The sequence below is a fragment of the Neophocaena asiaeorientalis genome, unplaced genomic scaffold, assembly GCF_003031525.2.
Source record: "Neophocaena asiaeorientalis asiaeorientalis breed wild unplaced genomic scaffold, Neophocaena_asiaeorientalis_V1.1 scaffold641, whole genome shotgun sequence".
Lineage (NCBI taxonomy): Eukaryota > Metazoa > Chordata > Mammalia > Artiodactyla > Phocoenidae > Neophocaena > Neophocaena asiaeorientalis.
Window position 1 is genome coordinate 911,975 of NW_020173730.1, and position 25,548 is coordinate 937,522.

The window sequence follows — 25,548 nt, forward strand, 5'->3', positions numbered from 1 at the left end:
TAGCCAGTCAACTGTTCGGGGGTAAGAATCATAGATTCTTCAGACCCAATAATCAACAATGGCTGCCTTTTAAGGACAGGTAATTACCTAAACAGCTATCACAGCTCCATAAGTTCTATATGGATGGGATTTCGGGGGTGTTAATCAGGGTGAAGAGCTAGGGGCCTTGTCTTGAAATATTGTTGACACAGCAAGTATACTATGGGACTTCCCTGGTGGCACAGTGGTTAAGAATCCACCTGCCAATGCAGGGGACAAGGGTTGGATCCCTGGTCCAGGAAGATCCCACGTGCTGTGGAGCAACTAAACCCGTGCACCACAACTACTGAGCCTGTGCTCTAGAGCGCGTGAGCCACAACTACTGAGCTCACGCACCACAACTACTTAAGTCCACCACTCTAGGGCCCGCATGCCGCAACTACTGATCCCGTGTGCTGCAACTCCTGAAGCCTGTGTGCCTAGATCCCATGCTCTGCAACAAGAGAAGCCACCACAATGAGAAGCCCACACACAGCAACGAAGAGTAGCCCCCACTCGCCACAACTAGAGAAAGCCTGCGCGCAGCAATGAAGGCCCAATGCAGCCAAAAAAGTATACTATGTATGTGGTATATTACAGATCAATAAACAAAGCAAAGAAATTCTAAAGATGGTTTTATTCACACTTTACTTAAGATTGAGAAACACCAATCTTTTTATCAGAGTAAAAACACCAACGTATAATGAGCATGGAGGAGGGAAGAAAATGAGGGGATAGGGAGGGGTGGGGACCTAAGCTCCAGGAAAGGCATGTGACAAAACAGTTGGCTTTCATTTTTACAAGGTAAGAATTTCTTTGGCGAAATATTTTTTAACAACAACAAAACTGAAGATGATCGTGTAGTATGGAGCCCACACCTACAAGTTTTGAGAGCCTATTAATTTTGAATATCTGTTCTAAATAACTCAATTACAACTCAAGTAAGTGTGAAAATAATTTCCAGTTTTCAGAAATTGGTAAATTTACCAAATAGTGCTTAAGATCACAAGACTATTTGCAAGCCAATCACCTCAAGAACACTAAATAATTGATTTTCTTGAGAGGAATCATGCAAGTGGCAGAATGAATCATTTAGAGTCAAGAGAGAATTAAGGAATTCCACAGAGGATGCCAGAGACATATGGCTTGCAGAGTTGCCTTCTTCATATTCTACCAATTCTCTTTATAAAAAGAACAACAGGAAATAATGTTCTTGATTTCATAAAAACAGGATCAAACTATATTCAAGAAGAATAAATTTGATAATTCAAAACACAGGAGCCAAAAGGAATAAAATAAAATGACTCAGGTGTTGTCAGTGAGTCAAACAACATTTACTAAACACTAATAAGAAGTTACAAAAAGGGGACAGTGTCTCCCCACTTAAGTAGTATGGAATATTAGCTGATTTATTCCATTTCAGAGGACAAGTTCCCTTGCAGATTTGACAAAACCATTTCTCCACTGTAATCATCAAAGAAGCCCTTTGTGGCTTCCCTGGTGGTGCCAGTGGTTGAGAGTCCGCCTGCCGATGCAGGGGACACGGGTTCGTGCCCCAGTCCGGGAAGATCCCACGTGCCGCGGAGCAGCTGGGCCCGTGAGCCATGGCCGCTGAGCCTGCGCGTCCGGAGGCTTTGCTCCACAACGGGAGAGGCCACAACAATGAGAGGCCCGCGTACCGCAAAAAAAAAAAAAAAAAAAAAAAGCCCTTTGAAGTTTAGAATCAGGTAGGACTACAGAGGTCCTCCAGTCAGGCTGTGAATACAATGCAAACTTCTCCTTCAGGTTTTAAAGAGGCCTCTCTGTCCCGTAAGCAGACTGCCTACTTGGACAGACTCCTATAGTCTCCCTACTGGACATACACCGGAGGAGTTTGTTTCACTGTTGGCCATTTCTAAGTGTGGGTCAAAAGGAATACTGCAAACATATTTGAAATGTAAAAGATAGTATAAAGATATTATAAGCATATTACCTGTGACTTTTAATTTTTATCAATTTTTCAGAGCATTCCAGTATCTTGAAAATATTTTGAATATTAACTCTGTTATTGAGCATAACAGTGATTTGGCTTGCTCTGGGCTCCCCAGATTTGATAAGCATGGAGCATGAAGGACTGAGCTTTGGGTTGTACCCTGTTAGTGACCTCCTTCTGGGCCTACTCTTTAACCCTGATAGAGCATCCAACGAAGCCTCATCTTTCTTATCTGCCAAATTTCAGAGATTACTTGTTATCATTATCCCCCACAGGTTTAATAAAGTTTATTTTGTTCACCACCAAGTACAAAGTAAATGTTCTACAAATATGTTAAATGAAAGGAGTATGTCAAATTCTTTATCTGCAGAATTTCCCTAATCTACCAACCCAACAATGCTTTCAAAGAAAAAAAAAACTGAGGTTAGTTTAATAATACACATTCCTACTGAACCCACAAAAGGTCTTAGTAATCGTCAGGACTGTTTTCTAAATGCTTCCAAATCTTCTCTTTAATATTTTATAATTTTGCTAGAAATTAATGTCATATCTGTTGATCTATAATTCCAAGAACTCATTCCCTCTTGAACTATTAAGGCACTGTGTGCCTCTATGTCTTATCTCTGGATACCTCATCTTCATGACTGCTTAGAAATAGAAAAATTTACTGACAGTGGCTTTGCATTCACATCTACAAATTCTTTTAATCCAAGTTGGGTTAAGTCTACTAGTTGTTCACTTAGAATAAATAAAAGATAACTATAAACCACAGCAGTGGCTATCTATATGCAAATCTTTAGTGCTTATCAACAAGTAGAATTCTGAATGCTTAATACATATAAATGTATATTTGAAAATGGTGTTAAATTTAGAAAAATATTAATTTTGAAAATGCTCCAGAACAAAATCTCTTACACAGATGAAGGTTAAATAAATGACTGTGTAATTACCAAATGAATATCACAAAATTATGTGTTTCTTTTCCAACATTCATGTTTTTCTTAATCAGGTTAAGAAACTCAATTTTTCAAAATGAGTTCTTACTTCCTGTATCTCAATATCTGCTTATTCACAATAAATAATGCCCTTTCTATTTGTGGCTATTTTATATTGCCTTATGAAAAAGAAAATGAAGTTACTGCCATAGAATCTTTAGTAAGAGATTCTTGGTAAAGATGTACACATGTAGATATTTTGTTATATAAAATACGATCCCTGAATTCCACTTCATGTATCATTCTTTGTGCAGTAAGTTAAATATTGACAATAAATTCATCCATCTAAATGTCATTATATTCTATAAATTCTACTTATGTTGACACTGTTACAATATTAAAGTGTCATTTACTTATTCCTGTTTATTTCACAGGATAAGAAGAAAATCTGATCTAAAAGTAAAAGCATATTATTAGAATCTTTTGCTGTATTTTTGTATACCGTAACAATAGCCTACACTTCAATTAAAGTTGAAACTGGCCAACTACTGACAACAAAGAGCAATGACATTTCATGTATTAATGTAGTAAATCAATTTCTTTCTATCCAGCCCTAAAGTTTAAGGTTCAAATTACACTATGGAAATTTCAAAATTTCTCTCTCCATTTCGCTATGAATTACAGATGTGAAACTAGGTAAGTGGCCTATTTGTACTCATACTAATATGCAAATTATAGGCCAACAAAAGATTTTCATTACTAACATGCCAGTAAAACTTAATGAGCATAATCTAGTTCTATTCACCAATCCAATAGGTATTGATGTCTAGCTACAACAGAAAGAAAATGGGAGGAAAAATTCTGATCAGTCAATCAAAACACAGGTGCCAGGACTCAGCTAGACCACAGAGATTTAAAAAGGGGTTAGGGGTGGGCAAAAGACATGGTCTCTGTACTTCTAAAATTTACAGTATGGTAGAAAAAACAGCTATGTAAAAACACAATTACAACAACAACAACAATATTATTAGTTAATTTTTACTGAGCATTTACTAAGTACTAGGAACTATGCTAAGCTTTTAATAGAAAACACCTTATCAATTTGCCAACACAAAGAACTCTATGAAGTAAATTCTTTGTGAATCTGATTGCTAGCTCCAGGTAGATTTTATCTGTGCTACTGTGCCTCACATATTTTTCTATTACCATCTGGATCAATGAGATATGAATATCACATATGTTAATAGAAGAGGTATAGAGAAAGGCGTAAGAAAGTGTGTCTGGGATGCAGGGACTTTTTCATAGTTATTAAGGGTTAAAGTGGTTTCCAAGATTAAAAACTAGAATGGTAAACTGGAAAATCTGGCTTGAGCCAGGTCTTCATAACATAATTTATTTTGTTTGACAGTTTAAGTTTCTACATTTATCTGAAGCACTTATATTCAAACAAAAGTTTAAAATGTAATCTAAGACTAGTATTTTAATTATCACAACTTGGAGTAATGATCATGCCACTTCATTGCTATGACGAGTTACAAACTGGCTTCACTTGAAACACAGCCCCACTTTTCATACCCAGATTTAAAATCTAAATCATTTAAGAATCAGAGCAACCTCAAGATCATGATACTTATTTTTTAAATTCCATACATTTAATACCCTCTTTTAACATTTATCACATCATAATACACTTACATATATGTTTTGTCCCCTAAATTTATAAGCAAACCCATAAGTGGAAAATAGTGTCTTTTATGAAATTCAGATTGAGCACTAAGAAGAGAACAAGAGAAGATTTCAAATTCCATATCCAGTATGGATCTTTCTCCAGGAGAAAGATTCAATGAACTTTGAAAACTGGAGTCATCACAGAGATGATTGAACGTCAGGGAAAAGAGACCAGGTCTCTTTTATAGTCTGAGTGAAATATGACTCTCCAACACCCCTTCCCATCTTATTTTAATTCTGGGTCCAACTATAAAGATGCAACCATTTGAATCATCATCTTTCTTCCCACCAATCTCCCTGTGAGGAAAGATAAGAGACATTAGAGCATTAGTACCATCTGAAAAGGACATGCATCACGTAATAAGTTTGCATGCCAGTTGATTTCACCATTGTACGTCAATGTAGTTACTGTAAATTCATCCCTGAGACTCTGTCATTTTTCATACATGAATCAACTTCTATTCTTTTTGGACTCGCAAGACTGATGAAGAGATCTGCTTTTGACCCAGGTACTGAGAACAATATAAGACTTGTAAATGTCTTAACTGAACCTAAAATTAATGTTTTTTCCCAACTACTTTAAAAAGTTTGAAACCGCAGACTTGAGTCAGAAGCAACCCTAGAGAACATTACCTCTACCCACTGCACACACTTCTACAATATCCCTGATACACAGATAATCCAATCTCAGTTCAAAAATTACTCACCAGGGTTACACAGTTTTAGTTTTCATCTACTCATTAAGCATTTATTGAATGTCTGCTGTGTGACAGATACTATACTATGTACTCATGGAACAGGAGTAAACAAAACAGAAAAATAAAAACCTGCCTTCATGAGGATTACATTCTAGTGGAGGGAAAGAATATGTAACATAAATATCAGTTAGTGAAAAGTATCATAGAGAAAAATAAAACAGGGTGAAAAAATAGAGCAAGAAAATAAGAAATTTTTAAAAAGAGAATAGGGAATGCCAGTGGGAGGGGCTGAAACTTTTAAGCAGAGAGATTAAGGAAGAACTCACTAAGAGACATTTTAGGAAATGCAAAGATGAGGGACTGAAGTGGATATCTGGAGAGTGCTTTCTTAGCAGAGGAAACAGCCCTTGCAAAGGCCTGGGAGGATGACTTGTTTGTTCCTAGAGGCCAGGGTGGCTGCAGCAGGAGGAGGGAGAAGGATAAGTAAGATCACAGGAGGAGAGGGGAAAGGCAAGAATACTACAGCACTGCAGACCTCTGGCTTTTACTCTGAGTGAGATGGGGAGCTACTAAGGGCAGCACTATGAGTAGTAGTGAACTGGCATAATCCTATTTACGTAAGAATCATTCTGGCTGTCATGTGGAGAAAAGGTAGCAAAAGGGTCAAGAAAAAGACAAAGTGAAGTATTAGGAGAGTCTGCAATGCTCCAAGTGAGAGATGGCATTTTGGATCAGGGTGAATAGCAGTGGAAGTGATGAGAAACAGAGTCTAGATATAATTAAAAGCTAATTACAGTTATATACTCATAAGAATATAGATTCTGAGGATTTCCTGGCAGATTGAATGTAGGGCATGAGAGTTAAGGACAACTCCAAGGCTTTTGACCCAAACACCAGGAAGGATGCCCTTACCTGGTATGTGGAAGATGGTGGGCAAAGCAGGAACCTGGGTGAGAAGCTGTGGACAGGAGTCTAGAGATCTGGAGAGAGGTCTGGGCTGAGATCTAGATTTGGGAATTGTCAGCACACAGAAGGCATCCCAATGAGATTATCTGATCACCCACAGTGTGAATGCAAACGCAGAGGAGGAGAGCTCCAAGGAGTGATCCCTGGGGCTTGCCAAAGTTAAAGAGGTGTGGGAGATGAGGAAGAACCTGCAAAGCCCATTGAGAATGAACAGCCTAAGGAAAATCCAGGACAGTGTGGTGTCCAAGAAGCCAACGAAAGTACTTCACAAAGTCATGATTTCCTGTGTCAAATGCCTTTGACTGGTCAAACAGGATGAGGACTGAAAACTGTCCTTGGACTGAGCAACACAGAGGGCATGGAATCTTGGCAAGAGCAACGTTGGTAGAATTGTAAGGGCAAAATCCTGCCTGGGAAGGGGGTAACAAAAAAATGGAAAGAGAGGAACTGAAGAGAAGGAATGCCACAGGCAACTGTTTTGTGTAAAAAAAGGAGATAAATGTGATAGTAACTGAAAGATTAAGTGAGGTAGAAAGTTTTGTTTTTTTTTTTTTCAGATGGCAAAAATAACAGCATGCTTATGGAAATGATCCAGAAGAAAGAGAAATTTATAAAAGAAAGGGGGAAACAGCTGGAATGATAGCTTTGAATAGGAGAGAAGGGATGAGCTCTCAGACACAAGTAGAGGGGCTGGCTTTGGCCAGGAGCAAGAACAGTGGAAGACAGAACCTCTGGACAGTGTAGGCAGTGACATCTGAAGAAACATGAAGGAGATGAGGGAGTTTGGGGATGGACACCATCATTCTTATTGTTTCTATTTTTCATAGTGATAAAGTAAGCAAGATTCTTTCCTGGGATTCATTAAAAAAAAAAAGATTAAAAAAATGTGCATGATACATCATGAGGTCTTGCTAATTTATGCAGTGAGTTAAAAATTGGGAGAAAATAATACAACCATGCAACTTTCATATGATTAGTCTTTATATTGTTGTCATCATTTCTTAAAAAGGTCATTCCATAAAATAAAGGTAAAATTTCATTTGTAAAAATATTCTATTGCTGGAGTCTTGTTATATATGTGTCTGTATTTTAAAACAAAAATCTGAAATCCATGTACAGTTATCATGACAAATATAAAGGAAATAGTAAAAAAATGAAATATAAAGTCCATTTTGTCATAGGTAAATTATATATACAATTTTATGCCTTCTTCCAAACTCTATGTCCAGCCATAACTTTTTAGATAACTGTAACCAGTGTATCCGCACAACTAGGTTCTATTCTTTGGATTTATTTGTGGATTTATATATATCTCAGGTCCGCGTTTTCATTTTAACAGTAATGCAAAGTTCCTCTTTATACCATGGTCTACATAATCATTTCCCAGTCACTAGGCACTTGGAGATTTCCCAAGTTTTTAAAAAATTGCATTGTATACATCTATAAATATCTTTATGCAAAATGAGTTCTTTTATTTCTTTATACTGTAATCTCTAAAGTGAAATTTCCAGATCAAAGAATATCTGATCAAAGTGAACCCCAAGAGCATACACCTCACTGGATTAACTTCCACATTCCAAGTATTTACATTGGTATCTAAAATATATGAGTAATTCAAAATAGGTTTGTTGAATTCATGAACAAAAGAATTAATGCATGAAACATGACAAATATGCCTGGCTATTATCTAGAATATTCTCTAAAGAAAATTATCCCAATATATTTTAAAGCAGAAAAATCTCTTCCTAGGGTACAACCCTGAGTGTTTTCTAATTTGCTAATTTACTAAGTACAATGTTATCTTAATTTTCACTTCTAATTTTTAACAAGGTTTAACACTTTCCCAAGAGTTTATTCGCTAATTACATTTTCTCTTGCTGTGAATAGTCTACTTAATATGCTTTGAGCATAAATATATTTAGTTTTAGGTAAATAAATGTACCACAATATTTTTCCAATCTGTCATTTGCTTTTAAAACCTGACTGGAGGTTTTAAAAATTATAATATAAAGAACGATGTCACTGACACAGATAAAAGAAAATCACTCCATTCCTGTTTTTTTAATTTTGATGACATTTATTTTAACACTTTTTTTTATTGAGGTATAGTTGATTTACAATTATTATTTCAGGTGTACAACACAGTGATTCAAAATTTTTTTAGATTATACTCCATTTGGAGTTATTATGAAATATTGGCTAAATTCCCTGTAATGTACAATATATCCTTGTAGCTTATTTTATAGATAGTGGTTTGAACCTCTTAATCCCCTCTTAATTAAGAATCCTCTTAATGCGATCTTGCCCCCTCCCAGCTTCTCTCTCCCTACAGGTAACCACTAGTTTGATCTCTATATCTGTGAGTCTGTTTCTATTTTGTTATATTCACTTATTTCTTAGATTCTACCAATAAGTGATGACATACAGTATTTATCTTTGCCTGATTTATTTCACTAAGCATAATACCCTTCAGGTCCATACATGTTGTTGCAAATGGCAAAATTTCATTCTTTCTTATGGCTGAGTAGTATCCCATTGTACATATATATCACATCTTCTTTATACACTCAGCTGTCAATGAACACTTAGAATACTTCCATATACTGGCTATTATAAATAATGCTGCTATGAACATTGAGGTACATGCATCTTTTCGAACTAGTGTTTTCATTTTCTTCAGATATACACCCAGGAGTGAAACTGCTGGATCATATGAAAGTCCTATTTTTAGTTTTTAAATGACTCTCCATACTGTTTTCCATAGTGACTGCACCAATTTACATTTGCACCAACAGTATACAAGGGTTCCCTTTTCTCCACATCCTTGCCAACTTTTGTAATTTGTGGTCTTTTTGATGATAGCCATCCTGACAGGTGTGGGTGATATCTCATTGTGGTTTTGATTTGCATTTCTCTGATGATTAGTGATGTTGAGCATCTTTCCACGTGCCTGTTTGCCATCTGTATGTCTTCTTTGGAAAAAGGTCTATTCAGGTCTTCTGCCCATTTTTAATTGGGTTTTTTTTTTTTTTTGATATTGAGTTGTAGGAGCTGTTTATGTATTTTGGAATACTAACCCCTTCTCGGTCATATCATTTGCAAATAATTTCTCCCATTCAGTATGTTGTCTGTTTTGTTGATGGTTTCCTTTGCTGTTCAAAAGATTTTAAGTTTAATTAGGTTTCATTACTTTATTTTTGCTTTTATTTCCTTTGCCTTAGGAGACAGATACAAAAAAACACTGGTATGATTCATGTCAAAGAGTGTTCTGCCTATATTTTCTTCTAGTTTTATGGTTTCTGGTCTTACATTTAGGCCTTTAATCCACTTCAAGTTTATTTTTGTACATGGTGTGAGAAAATGTTCTAATTTCATTCTTTTACATGTAGCTATCCAGTTTTCCCAACACCACTTATTGAAGAGATGGTCTTTTCTCAAGAGACTGTTTTCTTGCCTCCTTTGTCATAGATTAACTGAACACAAGTGTGTAGGTTTATTTCTTGGTTCTTTATTCTGTTCCATTGATCTACGTGCCTGTTTCTGTGCCAGTTCTGGACAGTTTTGATGACTGTAGCTTCATAGTATAGTCTGAGGTCAGGCAGCACAATACCTCCAGCTCTGTTTTTTTCCTCAAGATTGCTTTGGGTATTCAGAGTCTTTTGTGTTTCCATACAAATTTTAAAATTATTTGTTCTAGTTCCGTGAAAAATGCCATTGGTATTTTGATAGGGGTTGAAATGTATCTGTAGATATCCTTGGGTAGCATTGTCATTTTAACAATATTAATTCTTTTAAATACATTATATCTTTCCATCTGTTTGTGTCATCTTCAATTTCTTTCATCAGTGTCTTATAGTTTTCTGAGTATGTGTCTTTCACCTCCTTAGACTTCCTAGGTATTTTCTTTTTGATGTGATGCTAAATGGAATTGTTTTCTTAATCTCTCTTTCTGTTAGTTCATTATTAGTGTATAGAAAAGCAACAGATTTCTGTATAATCTTGTAGCCTTCAACTTTACTGAATTCGTTGATGAGCCATTACTAGTTTTTTGGTGGCATCTTTAGGACTTTCTTTGTATAGTAACATGCCGTCTGCAAACAGTAATAGTTTTACTTCTTTTCCAATTTGGATTTCTTTTATTTCTTTCTTGTCCGATTGCTGTGGCTAGGACTTCCAATACTATATTGAATAAAAGTGGTGAGAGTGGGCATCCTTGTCTCATTCCTGATCTTAGAGGAAATGCTTTCAGCTTTTCACTGTTGAGTATGATGTTAGCTGTGGGTTTGTCATATATGGCCTTTATTATGTTGAAGTATGTTCCCTCTATACCCACTTTGTGGAGAGTTTTTATCATAAATGAATGTTGAATTTTGTCAAAAGCTTTTTCTGCATCTATTGAGATGATCAAATGATTTTTATTCTCTAATTTGTTAATGTTCCTATTTTTTTAACTTATATTCTTAAACCAATATGGTATTAATAAGAATATGAGATCAAGTTGCATTTACATTATTTTTCTTCATACTGTTTTTTTTCTCAGTTGTTTTTAATATTTGTCTTTTCCCTATTATCTTATCTGACTGGTTCAATATGAAACTCTTACAAATAGTTGGATCTAATGCTGAAGTTTTTATTCTGTTCTGTTCACCTCTTTTCTGTTTTTAATAATATATTATTATACCACATAAAACATATATATTATATATTTTATACACACATATATGTATACATACATGTACTAACCTAGGAAATATCATTATAACTATACTCAGCTTTCACAATCAAAAACTGCATTTATCACATAGTGGAGAGGTAAGGCACACATTGGTTCTTGATCAGAAACCTGGATTTGAATCTCAGCACTGTCACTAACAGTACTAATTTACCTAACCTCTTTGCACTCCTTTAATTCACTCTTAAACTAAGGAAAGTACTAACCTTCTTGGTTAATGAGTAAATGCACATAAAAAACATACACACATAGGCATAAAGAATAGGCTCTGTTTTAGGACCTACCATATTTTGACTTTTTACAATACCTCTATTAAGCTACCTTTAAGTAAGCATCATATCCCAAGCAACGAAGATTACGAATTTTCACAGATAAAGGGTATTCAAGGAAAAATGACAAACTGTTAGAATTCTATGTTCTTTGCAGTACTGGATGAATTTTAACTTAAAAAATCATTTAAAAAGGACAAACAAGTAGAGGAAGGAATAGTAAACTCTTAAAAATTCTAAATATTTTCCTAACATAGGAATGAATATAATGAAAGATTTTATAAGAATTTTTATAATGAAAGAATTATAAGATTTTATAAGAATATAATGAAAGATTTTGTAAGATTTTATAAGAATTTTATAAGAAACAAGCTTGCTTTCAAGAGACATGACCAAGAACTTGAATAGTTTTTGGCTTTGTGTGTTTTTTGTACATTTTCCGGCCTCACCAACTTCACTGCCAGGTGGGCAGGAGAGGCCCTGCATGGCTTCTGAGATAGTCCAGATACACATACTATCCTATCTACAAAATCACGGAGGGCCACATTACACTGACTATACTTATGCACCCAAAAATAGTGGAGAGAGGAGTTCTAGAAGCCATTTTCTTTACGATTTTATAGTAAACATTAGAATTAGGTAGACACAGCAGTACTGCTTCAAATTTTATGTTGATGTTAATTTCTAATAATGACTATATTTCAAGAATCTTTGAAATCTACTGTTAGACATGGTTGCAACTTATTTTCAGTCACTGTTATTTTTCTTTCAAAACTACAAGCAGTTGCTAAGCAAACATTAAATGGTTAATGTTTAGTCCTTAAAAAAACTATGCACAGGATTTTCATTTCCAATTTTCTTGCTATGTTGTACACAATGAGTTCCTGACATGGAGTTATAAACTAGGCCCAAAAACATGATAATGAAGTTTTATATGAAAGTTTCCATTATTAAAATTTTTTATTCCAAAACTATTATTTTTCAAGTTTTACTAACACTATTCATTCTTTGCCTCTAAAAAGGCAGACATATCTTTTCCACTGAGAACTAAACTATTTTGTCTGTAAGCAGGCATATAAAATACTACATTACAAGATAGAGCTAATATCATAGCTCCAACTGGTTCCTTACTACTAGCTCTAACAAACAGGTTCACGTTTTTACTTTCTTATTCAACCCCTCCACCTAGCCAAGAAAAGCTGCCTACTTTCCTCAATGCTTTACATTTATCACTGCCCCCTTCCCCCACCAGAAATGTACCCTTCTCTCAGATAACTAATTTTTATAACTTTCTTCAAGACCCAGTTCAAAACTTCATCTGTCTTGCTGGAAAATAAATTTTACATAATATAACTGAACACTTGAAAGAAAGAATACTGCCCCGCTTTTAAACTACTCATTCTTTCAAGTTTGACTGTTCGATTTATATTATGGAATTTTTACTCATCTGTTACTAGTTATGACAAACATAAAAATCTAAGGATAATTTAATTCCATTGATTGCAAAAGGTGTTAAAGCAATGATCAAGAACTACCATTTATTGATAGCCAGATAGTTTTACATGAATTAGCTCATTTAATTTCTACAACAATGCTATTTTCTAAGCGCTATCATAACACTCATTTTACAGACATGGAAATTGAGGCACACAGTGGTAAATGCCCAAGGTTACACATCTTATGTGTGAATGTTTAACAAACACTGATGCTTTACTTTGCCAGGCACTTTAAAAGCACTTTTATAAATATGAACTCATTTAATCCTCTTAACTACCCTAGGAGGCAGGTCTTATCGCCATTCTACAGATGAGGAAACTGAAGCACAAGACTTGACATAATCACCCAGGTAGTAAGTGGCCAGCCAGGGTGTGAGCCCAGGCAGTGTGAATCCAGAGGGCTCAAGCTTCACCACCAGTTAGTCCCATTTCTGAATTAACAGTGCAGCAATTAAGTATGTACCTGAGCCTTCTAGTGTTCAACTACAGCAATGTTCTTTTGGGTATTACTTTTATGTACTCATTAGTTTGCTACATATTTAAGAGCTTAATATATAAACAGTGTGTAACTCAGCGCAGTAAAAGACACAAATACTATTAATACCTAATTACCTAACCCCATGAGTTTCTGTTCTACCAGGGGAGATGAGTCACAGCCAAAAAGATATATATATTGTAAGGAATAGCACAGTTAAAGGCCATGAGTTGCTTCAGAGAAAGTGCCAATGTTTAGCAGAAGCCAACTGAGAAAGCTTTCACGATAGAGCCGAACCTGGAAGGATGAGTAAACATCCTATAGATACTTCTATTGTAGGATTAAGAACCTGGTACTGTGCTCTCATGTTTGTCTCTCCCCAACTAGACTTAGGTCTCTGAAGAACAGGGACTAGTTTTATCTTTCTCTCTCCAACACCCAACAAAGTCATCACTCAGTAAATAGCTTTGGGACAAGGGGTAGAGAGAATGTTATGGAAAAGCTCATTCTAAACAGAGAGAACAACAGGAACTTAAAGGGAAAAGCAGCAGTTTTTAATTTTAGTTGCTGTATCATAGGCAATACCTCTGTGCTGTCCAACTCCAGGAGGCCCCACTTTCACTATATCCCATGTGAATATACCCCCTCAAGGGTGAATACAGTGTGCATGAGCCCCCTGGAGTTGTGTAACACAGCAGCTCTGATTACAGGCATCCCTGTTCACAAGCTCTGAGCAAAGGGAAGAGATGTTCTAACCTCTAAGCTTTGCTTTTCTCATTGTCATTCCTTGACATGCCGTGGCCATGTTCTTGAAAAACTCATTTAAAATTTTTATATTTTAAAATTAACTCTCACAATAATATATCATGGTAAAAAAACATTTATGCTATTTTCAGGGAGAAGCGACAGAGTTACAAAACAGCTGAGCACGGACAGACTCTGAAGCCAGACCTCTTGGGAGCGATCTCTGGCTCCACCACTCAGGAGCTTTGTGACCATGAGAAAGTTACGTCATCTCTTTTCACCTAAATATCCTCTTCTTTAAAAAAAGATACAGGCATACCTCCAAGACGTTGCAGGTTCAGTTCCAGACCACCACAAAGCAAATACTGCAAAACAGCAAAGCAGCAGTAAGTCTAAAAACTCAATGTACTACTTTAAGTAAAAAACACTTTATTGCTAAAAATACTGACCATCATCTGAGCCTCCAACAAGTCGTCATCTTTTGCAATGGTAACAGAGATCACTGATCACAAATCATCATAACAAATATAATAAAAATTTTTAAGTTTGAAATATTGCAACAATTACCAAAATGTGACACAGGGACATGAAGTGAGCAAGCTCTTGGAGAAATGGTGCTGACAGACTTGCTCAATGCAGGATTGCCACAAACCTTCAATTTGTAAAAAGCACAATTATCTGTGAGGCACAATAAAATGAGGTATGCCTGTAATAGCATTACCTCACTGGGTTATTATGAAACTTATGGGAATATAAGCAAAATGTTTAGAAGACTGTCTGGCACAGAGTAAGCACTGAATAAATGTTAGGTATCACTTCCAGGGTTCTGGTCGCTAAATCGATTGCCAATTCACATTCTGCCTTGAAGCGACTGGGGAGACTCCCCCTGGCACAGAGCAGGGAGATGCTGAAATCAGTACAAAAGGATGCTGGTGCCACCATGATGCCACTGTGCACTGTGGCACTGGGGACCCCATCACACCGCTCAGCCTTGTTGTGAAATGAGGCTTCTGCTGTGTGGCTTTTAAAACATATTCCAGACCACATCATTCCAAACAATGGTGCTAATATTTAATAAAAGGCCTAAATATGAAGCATGCAGTACTCTCTCCCAACTTGAGCCTAGAAGTATCTGTAAAACTTGGCTATTTTCTTCTCTATACATCCAAGGAAGTTAAAGTTTAAATATAGAAAATGTTTTGGGGTTTTCTTCTGAGTACATATTTTCTCCAATGAAAGTTTTCTCTATAGAAGTGTTGCTTACTCTTTACTCTGAAGGTCAAAGGAAAGAGAAAGGTAAGAAAATGAAAAGAGTTATAGACAGGAAGGATGGGAAGGATGTATAAAGGAACCAAGTTCAATCAGGAAGAAAAAAGAAAAATAGCTTTATGTGCTTTTGAGTAAAAATGGCAAAGACTGCTTGCTATTTGAGATCTACCAGCAGGTTCTACATCATTAGAGGTGTTAAAGCCAAAGACATTAGTGTGAATCAGTCAACTCAGACTGTGTTCTTACTTTGAGCTTAAGACACAGAAGAGAGAAGTATGGATGGATGAAAAAGAGAAATGTTTTATAAAGAAGTCACATGAACAACTTCATAGAACTCACGTTAACACTTACGTCATCTCACTGACAACTCACTCAAGGAGCACAATGCAATACTACTAGGCAAACATAATTAGGTCATAACTCTCACTATAACTCTACAATGTCAATGCCACCAGATATAAAAGTGTGGAGGTAGGGGGGTGGGGCAGTGCACACAAACTGTTAACGTGTATGAAACAAGGAAACAAAGTCAAAGAAGTCAAACAAGTTTTACTTTACATGTAAAATATTACCAGTAAAGAGCATAAATCCAATACAGAAGTCCAGCTTTAAAAGAAGATAAAACTGTGCCACATCTTCTTTATCCATTCATCTGTCGATGGACACTTAGGTGGCACATAAATACAATGGAATATTACTCAGCCATAAAAAGAAATGAAATTGAGTTCTTTGTAGTGAGGTGGATGGACCTAGAGACTGTCATACAGAGTGAAGTCAGAAAGAGAAAAACAAATACCATATGCTAACATATATATATGGAATCTAAAAAAAAAAAATTGGTTCTGAAGAACTTAGAGGCAGGACAGGAATAAAGACGCAGACATAGAGAATGGACTTGAGGACACAGGGAGGGGTAAGGGTAAGCTGAGACGAAGTGAGAGAGTAGCATTGACATATACATTACCAAATGTAATATAGGTAGCTAGTGGGAAGCAGCTGCATCACACAGGGAGATCAACTCAGTGCTCTGTGACCACCTAGAGGGGTGGGATGGGGGGGTGGGAGGGAGATGCATGATGGAGGGGATATGGGGATATATGTATACATATAGCTGATTGTTATACAGCAGAAACTAACAGCATTGTAAAGCAACTATACTCCAATAAAGATGTTAAGAAAATAATTATTCAGATAACAAACAATAAAAGATAAAACTGAAAGAAATTATGGGGGGTGGGGAAGGGAACAAACCTGGTCGCAAAAAGAAAAAAATCAGCACTAGCTGATTAACTATTTAAAAATCTGTCTGATTCTATGATTACCTTAAATGAAATTCTTTACTGATATTAATCTCAGTATTGAGATTATTGAGAAAGTATGACTTTCTGATCAGACAAGATTTTACATTTGCTTTGCATTAAAGGATAAAAATTCAAAGTGCTGTTTGAATAAAACTGATATATTTTTGAAAACTATTACTCAACAGGCCATAACATACCAATTAAAAGCTGCAATAAGCAGCTACAAACTGTGTTCCAGTAGAGGGAGTACCGGAACAGAGGCCGACAGAGGAGACACTGGTGTAAATCTAAGATTAATTCAGCAAACCCAGTGCTGTATAAATTAACAAGTCAATTCTCAGTAAACGTTTTGGATACTGGTAAATATCTGAATTTAGACCCTTTTTACTATGCCCTACACAGGCGCTAAATCACCACTTACAATGAGCAGTAAATGCCAACACTATGGAAAAAGGTCGAAATTACATTACGTGCTTTTTGGCTATGGACATGCTAACGATAACAGTATAGCATTCTTATACTCTGCCCTGTCACAACAACCTTGTGTGTGTGTTATGCACGAGAGACACAAGGTCCCAGACAAAAATCAAATGAAGCAAAACATGCAAATTCACACTCCTTCAATCCTTTTCTACCTAACCACACTTAAAAACTTTGATTGTAGGTACAATATTGCTAAACACTTACAAAATGTAACTGTGTAAAAGACATGAAAATAAGATTCTCTATAGAATATAATAAATTCTGAGTTTGCAAATTTGTGTCCTATTTGAAATTAGAGTCTTCAGGTTTAAAAAGCTTGGTGTCTGTCAACAAGAGACCCACTTCAAAATGGGGAAGGGTGAGCTGTGACAGGACGAGAGAAAGGCATGGACATACATACACTAACAAACGTAAGGTAGATAGCTAGTGGGAAATTTCGTATATGTGACATTATATGCAGGTCACTGAGAATATGTGAAACAAACTACGGAGAGAATAAGGTGAAATACTCTCAATCTTTTTTTCTAACCCAATATCAGAACCTGACTATTCTTATTAATAATAATTACTGACTAAAAGTAAGACTTTTTGTTGATGTCTATTTGATATAGTTGTTTGATATTATAAATATAGATCTGTTACAAAAAAGAAAAAAAAAAAGCTTGGTGTCAGAAGTAGTAGGGCAGGAACAATGGCAAAAGTCTGGTCCCAGGACTCAAGTCAAGGATAAGAGACCGGAGGAACCAAAGGAACCTCTGGTGAAACCAAAACCTGAAATATGCCATTTTCAAAATGGGTACTCAATAAGCTGATTTTATTATAACTAGTCAAGGAAACTGAACCTTTAAACTAAAACAAACACCCCCTATTTCTGATGCGTCTGTTACATGACTCATTTAATATAATTATACATTCTAATTATAGATTGAACAATTATACTTTACTGCTTGATATCTTTATATTTTTCAAAGATTTCTGTTGAAGGGAACACTGACTCTTCCTATTCCAGTAGTTCATGACCACATGTTTTGGCCACCTGGTAGTAACCACCTTGGCAAAGGATTTCTCATACTACAAAATTGAAAGAGGCAAGGTGTGAAAGGAAAATCAAAATGGAGTCAGTACTGCTAAAAGAGCTCTCTTAAACGGAGCTGGGAGGCCATTAAGAAAGTGCATTTCTCAGCCTGTATGGAATCTGACCTTTGGACCTGAAGTCACCCAGAACACCTGCCAGAAACTCAAGATACTTATTGGACCCCTACTCTAAAACAACTGATTCCTTTAGATATTTTCCAGCTTGCATCAGAGAAAATTACAATTCTTACCAGGCAACTTTTAGCAACCTCGTGACTTTGTCTTTACCTGACTCTTTCTCTTCCTTGGAACACTCTTTCAGGGTTACCTGAATCTTAATCTCCTGAATCACAATTCTTAAGACCCCAAATAAACTATTTTCTTATTTGCAGCCTCCTGAATTTTTTTTTTTTTTTGCAGGGGGGGTTGACAAAAGATTGAAGAAAGTAAGAGTTTAAAAGTAAAATGGTTCAAAGAAGAAGGAAAAAAAAATTCAAGGGATGTTTAATCTGATCATATCATTTACAACTGAAATCTCCAAAGACTGTCCCCGCATAGGCAAGACCAAATAAACCCTATTCAGCCTAATCCACACCTCTCCCCGCAAAATATCATTCCAGTTTCATGGCTGACCCATCACCACCCTTCAGTCACTTTTTGCTTCATATACTGCTTTTACTTTTTGCTGCCTTTACTCTTGCTGTTAACTTAAATGCCCAATAATTCAAAGAGCAAAAGACTCTGAGGTTTTGTTTTTTTAATTCTGATTTCACACCAGTGACCTTGTCATTTAACTGCTGCACCTTGTTTTATTGCATACCTTGTTTCATTGAGCTTTGAAGATACTGCATTTTTTACAGATTGAATGTCTGTGGCAACCCCGCAGAGAGCAAGTCTATTGGCACCATTTTTCCAGGAGCACTTGCTCACTTGCTCATGTCTCTGGGTCACATTTTAGTAATTTTCACAATATTTCAAGCTCTTTCATTATTACTATAATTGTTATGGTGATCTGTGATCAGTGATCTTTGATGTTACTAATGTAATTATTTTGGGGCACCACAAACCGCAGCCATGTAAGATGGGAACTTAATCAAAAAATGTTGTTTGTTCTGACTGCTCCAGGAACCAACAGCTTCCCAGCCCCTCTCCCCCTGTCCTCAGGCCTCCCTATTTCCCTGAGAGGCAACAATATTTAAATTAAGCCAATTAATATCCCTACTTTTAACAGTCTCTAAGTGTTAAAGTGAAAAAAGTCACAGGTCTCTCACTTTAAATGAAAAGCTAGAAATGATTAAGCTCAATGAGGAAGGCAAGTCTCAAGCCAAGACAGGCCACTAGCTAGGCCTCTTGCGCCAGTAAGCCAAGTTGTGATGATGGCAAAGTTGAAGGAAATTACAAGTACTACTCCAGCGAATACACAAATGTAAGAAAGCAAAATAGCCCTATTACTAATACAGAGAAAGTTATAGCGGTCTGACAGAAGATCAAACCAGCTATGACATTTCCTTAAGCCAAAGCCTAGTCCAGAGCAAGGGCCTAATTCTCTTCAATTCTATAAAGGCTAAGAGAGGTGAGGAAGCTGCAAAAGAAAAGTCTAAAGCTAGCAGAGGTTGGTTCATGAGGTTTAAGGAAAGAACTCCATACATAAAAGTACCGGGGAAGCGGCAAGAGCTGATGCTGAAGCTGCAGCAAGTTACCAAGAAGATCTCGTAAAGATAATTAATGAAGGTGGCTACAACTAAACAATAGATTTTCAACACAGACAAAACAGACTTATATTGGAAGAAGATCCCTTCTAGGACTTCCATAGATAGAGAGAGGTCAATGCCTGGCTCCAATGCTCATTTACCATTATAAAAATCCCTGGGCCATTAAGAATTAGGCTAAATCTACCCTGTCTGTGCTCTATGCATGGAACAAAGCCTGGATGGCAGCAAGTCTGTTTACAACACAGTTTACTGAATATTTGAAGCCCTCTATTGAGACCTACTGCTCAGAAGATTCCTTTCAAAATATTACTGCTCATTGACAATGCACCTGGTTACCCAAGAGTTCTGATGGAGATGTATGAGATTGATGTTGTTTTGATGCCTGCTAACATAATATCCACTCTGCAGCTCATGGATCAAGGAGTAATTTCGACTTTCAAGTCTTATTATTTAAGAAATACCTATGTAAGGCTATAGCTGCCATATATAGTGATTTTTCTGATGGATACGCGCAAAGTCAATTGAAAACCTTCTGAAGGATTCACCATTCCAGATGCCATTAAGAACATCAGCGATTCATAGTAAGAGGTCTATTTTGCAACATTAACAAGAGTTTGGAAGAAGCTGATTCTAATGATGACTCTGACTGAGGAGTTCAAAACTTCAGTGGAGGAAGTAACTGCAGATGTGGTAGAAACAGCAAGAGAACCAGAATTAGAAGTGGAGCCTGCAGATGTGACTGAATTGCTGCAATCTCACGATAAAACTTTCACGGATAAGGAGATGCTTCTTACGGATAAGCAAAGAAAGTGGTTTCTCAAAAAGAAATCTCTCCTGGTGAGGATGCTGTGAAGACTGTTGAAGGGGCAGCAACGGATTTAGAATACTATCAATACATAAAGTTAGTTGATAAATCAGTGGCAGTGTTTCAGAGGATTGATTCCAATTTTGAAAGAAGTTCTAACTGTAGGTAAAATGCTATCCAAACAGCATCGCATGTTACAGAGAAATCATTTGTGAAAGAAAGTCAACTGATGCAACTGATGCAGCAAACCAGTGTTGTCTTATTTTAAGAGATTGCCACAGTCACCCAGGCTTCAGCAACCACCACCGTGATCAGTCAGTAGCCATCAATATGGAGGCAAGACCCTCCACCCGCAAAGATTACTAGCTGAAGACTCACACGATGGTTAACAATTTTTAGCAGTGAAGTATTTTTAAATTAAGGTACGTACATTTTTTTTAGACGTAATACTATTCGTACACAATAGACTACAGTATAGTGTAAATATAACTTTTTATGCACTGGGTGTTTGTGTAACTCACTTTATTGCAATAGTCACTTTATTTCGGTGGTGTAGAACCAAACCCACAGTATCTATGAGGTATGCATCCAGCAATAGGAGACCTGTTTCTAGAGCTAAAAGGATTAAATAAGATAACCTATATAAAGTAACAGCAGGGTTCCTAGTCTATACTAAAGCACTAAATAAATAATATTTCTTTTCATGGCTCTCTGTAAATATGCTGAACTCCTACTCATCCTTCAAGCCCCATTTTAAATATCTGTTTCTACAAAACCTGCTTAATTATGTGCTCTATTTTCTTCCCCCCCAAAAATGCAATTGCCTATTATCCTGTGTTACCCATGGCACTTAGAGAAACCTCTATTGTATTTTAATTGCTTTTTAAAAATATTTATTTATTTTGGCTGCGTTGGGTCTTCGTGCTACACATGGGCTTTCTCTAGTTGCGGTGAGCAGGGGGCTACTCTTTGTTGCGGTGCACGGGCTTCTCATTGCAGTGGCTTCTCTTGTTGCGGAGCACGGGCTCTAGGCACGTGGGCTTCAGTAGTTGCAGCACGCGGGCTCAGTAACTGTGGCTCGCAGGCTCTAGAGTGTAGGCTCAGTAGTTGTTGCGCATGGGCTTAGTTGCTCCGCGGCATGTTGGATCTTCCCGGACCAGGGCTAGAACCAGTGCCCCCTGCACTGGCAGGCAGATTCTTAACCACTGTGCCACCAGGGAAGTCCCTAATTGCTTGTTGCTGGCCTTTCTGTTCCATTAGAGTATGAACACCTACAGGGTGGGATTTTTATCTAATTACTGCCTACTCACATAAAGCTTAATTTGCATTTTTTAAACAAATAAATGATTTAATTAAACCATTACAAACTAAAACCCTTAGATGGCCTTTCAAATATTTCATAATACCCTTAAAAAAATAATGACAATCCTAACTTAGAGCGATACCCTATCAGCAATAGAATTTTTTAATGTTTCTGCTTACCATTCACTCATTTATTCAACAAGTACAACCAGTGCCTCCTACGGGCTGGGAGTATTGTACATTAGTGAACAAAATGAATAAAAAACCCTGTCCTCCCGGCCCTTATATTTACCACAGGTAAATCTGTGGAAGTAAGAAATTACCATTGCAAACTTGTCTGAAAAATATACCAGAAGACACATTTTGTTATTCTTCAACATTTACTAAATATCAAAAGAACAACAAAAAAAACTCCTGACCACACATAAAATTTAACTACTTAAAACAAAATGAAATAAACTCAGATTTAGTGTACTAAACAAGCAAAACTGATTTGTATCCTTAAAAAAATGTTCATGTTAGGACCCATTTCCTTGTAGCTAAAAATATTTGTGACTTCTTTTTTGAATTGTTAGTAATCTTTGTGAGTTTTAAGGGTTTTATGTGTACAATTACATGCATCACATAGATCCTAATTTGAAAGGTGGTGATGTTTAATATGGTTTATTTGAAAACCTGTTTATGACCTTAAAACATTCTTCACTGTATAAGTGAGGAGGGCTTTTTACGAAACTTTGTATCAGGGCTTCCAGTCTAAGGGGTGCTCCCCCTGGAATGAGACACGCCGTTAGTTAAAAAAAATTTAACTAATTTTTTATCAGGACCATGTCTCAACTGGCTGCACTATCAGGCAAGCAGCCCAGGTGCCACAGACACAGATGCAGTTCTTGCACACCAACCTTTCCAATCTAACCTCCGACTTCATCCTCTTGGCTGCATCCACCTGGTTCCCCACGTATGGCCTATGGTTTCCTTTCTTTACTCATTCCCTGGCTTAGAAGGTCCTTTCCTTACTTCTACTGTCAAAATACTACTCATCAACATACCATTTCCATCTGGAAGAGCTTAGGCTTTCCTCTGTTGGGGGTAATGGTACCCTCTTTTAATTCATCAGCCCTCCCTGTGATCCTTTCTTATGGAGATTAGCAAGTTCTACGCTGCTTTAGTCCTGCCCTGCCACTCTTACTGAAATATAAATGCTCCTCACTGTTCTGCTCACAACATCTGGAAAGGGCCCTTACACACAACAGCGGGTTAATTTTCCTATCAGATAAAAAAGTAAACATAATACCCAAATATCCAATATGTGCCATAGCTAAACACTAGGAAACTTCATTTAGAGATCTCTGCAAAACAGTATTGAATTCCAAAATCACAAATAAGATTGTCTTACTGAACAAATCTTGCTACCTAAAATTACATTATTTCAATGTCCGAAGAAACTAAAAAGGTAGTCTGATATCCCAGGCAGAGAATTCTGAGAAAATAATCCTGAAAGCACAGGTAGTTCCTGTACAGAGAGGTTTCATTTCAGCAGTACTTTTTGGTCATTTTGGACTTTAATGCACCAACTCAACATTTTACTGAGAGGCTTGTCCTGCTTCCCAATTAACAGTGAGATACACAATCAAAAAGGAAGTCAGTAATAACCGATTTTGGACATAAAAGTGCAGTGAGTTAGGTTTTAGGCCCATGGTTCCTACATGTGGAGTTGCATAAATGGGGCTCTCTCCCCCATAGAGCCTACAGAGAAGAGGCAAAAAGCATAAAGGTCAAACAAGTGGTGAATGGACAGATCATCAAGAGCCCAAGATCTAAAGGGCTCTTTCATCAATCCCTAGCCATAGGGAAGAAATACTTTAACAGCACCCTAAAGGAAACAAAATAACTGAATTATGAAAGGCAACATTAAAAAAGCATCAGTGGCGCGTCTTAGAAAAACTACTAGCGAGATTTAAGTCTCAACCCCCTACTTTGTCTCCAAAGTGTTTTCTAATAATACTAAGCACATTCCAAATAGCTTCCATCTGCCAAGAACTTACCAACTGCACCTCCCCTGCTCAGCAACCAGGGTGAAAAATCAATGCCAAGGGAACCTACATCCATTCATTTTGGAAGTAAATTGCGAACATCTACCTTGCTAGGCATTTATCCACAGGGCGAGTAGTTCCTAAATGAATTTAGGAAGTGAACATGACCCAAAGGAAAGCAGGAGAGGCAAAACAAAGAGGAGAATGGGTGAATATAGATTTAAAGGAAAAAGTCAGAGAAACAGAAAAGGCAAGAATTCATTTGGGAAAAAAATGAAAAGCAAAGAGCAATACAAAAAGTAACAGCAAAAGAGGAGAAAAAATAAGACTCCACCCTAAAGATAAATGACTAGAGAAGGAAAGTGAGGAGTAGCAAAAAATAGAGTCCAGATAACTTGATTAACTTTAAAAATTCTCTTACTGTGACTTTTAAGACTGATTGGGTTCGGAGTTTGGAATCCTAGGAAAGGAAACGGTCTACCAATGGAGAAACAAGGTGAGACAATGCTGAAAAGTAAAGAGACCCTCCTTCCTAAGCTCTAGATAGGCATCAGGTAGGGCTGGATCAAGGACGACGCTGGTGATACGCGGGGCTCCCGGAAGGGCTCAGAGAGACAACAATCACGCTGATTCACTTGTCTGTGGGAAATCGAAGATTCCTCGTGGGCTCCGGAGAGACTACAGCGAACCCCCACCCCCACCCTAGGGGGAGCCTGCGAGGCCGGACTAACAAACAGATGGGCTCTCGGAGCAGGAGCAAGAGACGCGAAGTATTCTCGGGAGGCGGCCAGACCCGACGGGGACCCCGAAGGGGCAAAAGGAACGCAGCGACCAGGGTCAAGGGCGGTGTCGCCAGGGGCCCCCCGCGCGCCCTTCGCCAAGCCGGAACTCACCGATGCCGAGCCCTACAACCAGGCGGCCGGCGAGCAGCGTCTCCTTGTTGTTCGCCGCAGCCAGCACCGTGGAGCCGGCGGTGAAGAGGGCACTGGCCAGCAGGATGGCGGCGCGGCGGCCGAAGACGCCGTTGAGGGCCCCGCCAGCCAACGCCGAGACTGCGGCCGCCCCCACCGTGCTGGACACGAGCAGCTCCTGCCACAGCGCGTCCAGGCTGAGCTGCCGCTTGAGCAGCAGCATGGCCCCCGACACCACCCCGGTGTCATAGCCGAACAGGAAGCCGCCCAGCGCGGAGAAGACTGCCACCACGTACACGAAGGCGGGGGTCTCGTCCTGCTGGAACTGCCTCCGCGCCGCGCGCTCCAGGTCCCCGACGCCGCCGCCGCCGCCCGAGCCCTGCAGGCTGGCGCTGGACTCGGCGGCCGCCAGGAGGCTGCGCTCTCCAGCCGTGCTCGCCGCGTCCGGCTCCTGCTGCTTCCTGCGCCGCTCGCCCATGAGGCTGCTCAGGCTCCGCAGCGTGTACTCCACATTCTCGCTTGCCTTGCGGGACATAGGGCAGGGGCCCGGGGCTGCCCGGGGGGACGAGGCTCCGCGGGCCGGCGGTCTCGGAGGGCTAGACAGCCCGAGCGGGCACAAGGAACCGCT

At 38.0% G+C, this 25,548-nt stretch overlaps 1 protein-coding gene across 1 annotated transcript in view; it reads right to left on the reverse strand.

Annotated features, from left to right (window-relative positions):
• Positions 1–25,487, reverse strand: part of SLC2A13 (solute carrier family 2 member 13) — a 412,288-nt gene extending 386,801 nt beyond the window's left edge. The window contains exon 1 of the mRNA XM_024750867.1: positions 24,903–25,487. Coding sequence (XP_024606635.1) covers positions 24,903–25,455 — 553 coding nt within the window. The 5' untranslated portion in view covers positions 25,456–25,487. The remainder of the gene's footprint in view (positions 1–24,902) is intronic.
• Between the last annotated feature and the right edge of the window lie 61 nt (positions 25,488–25,548).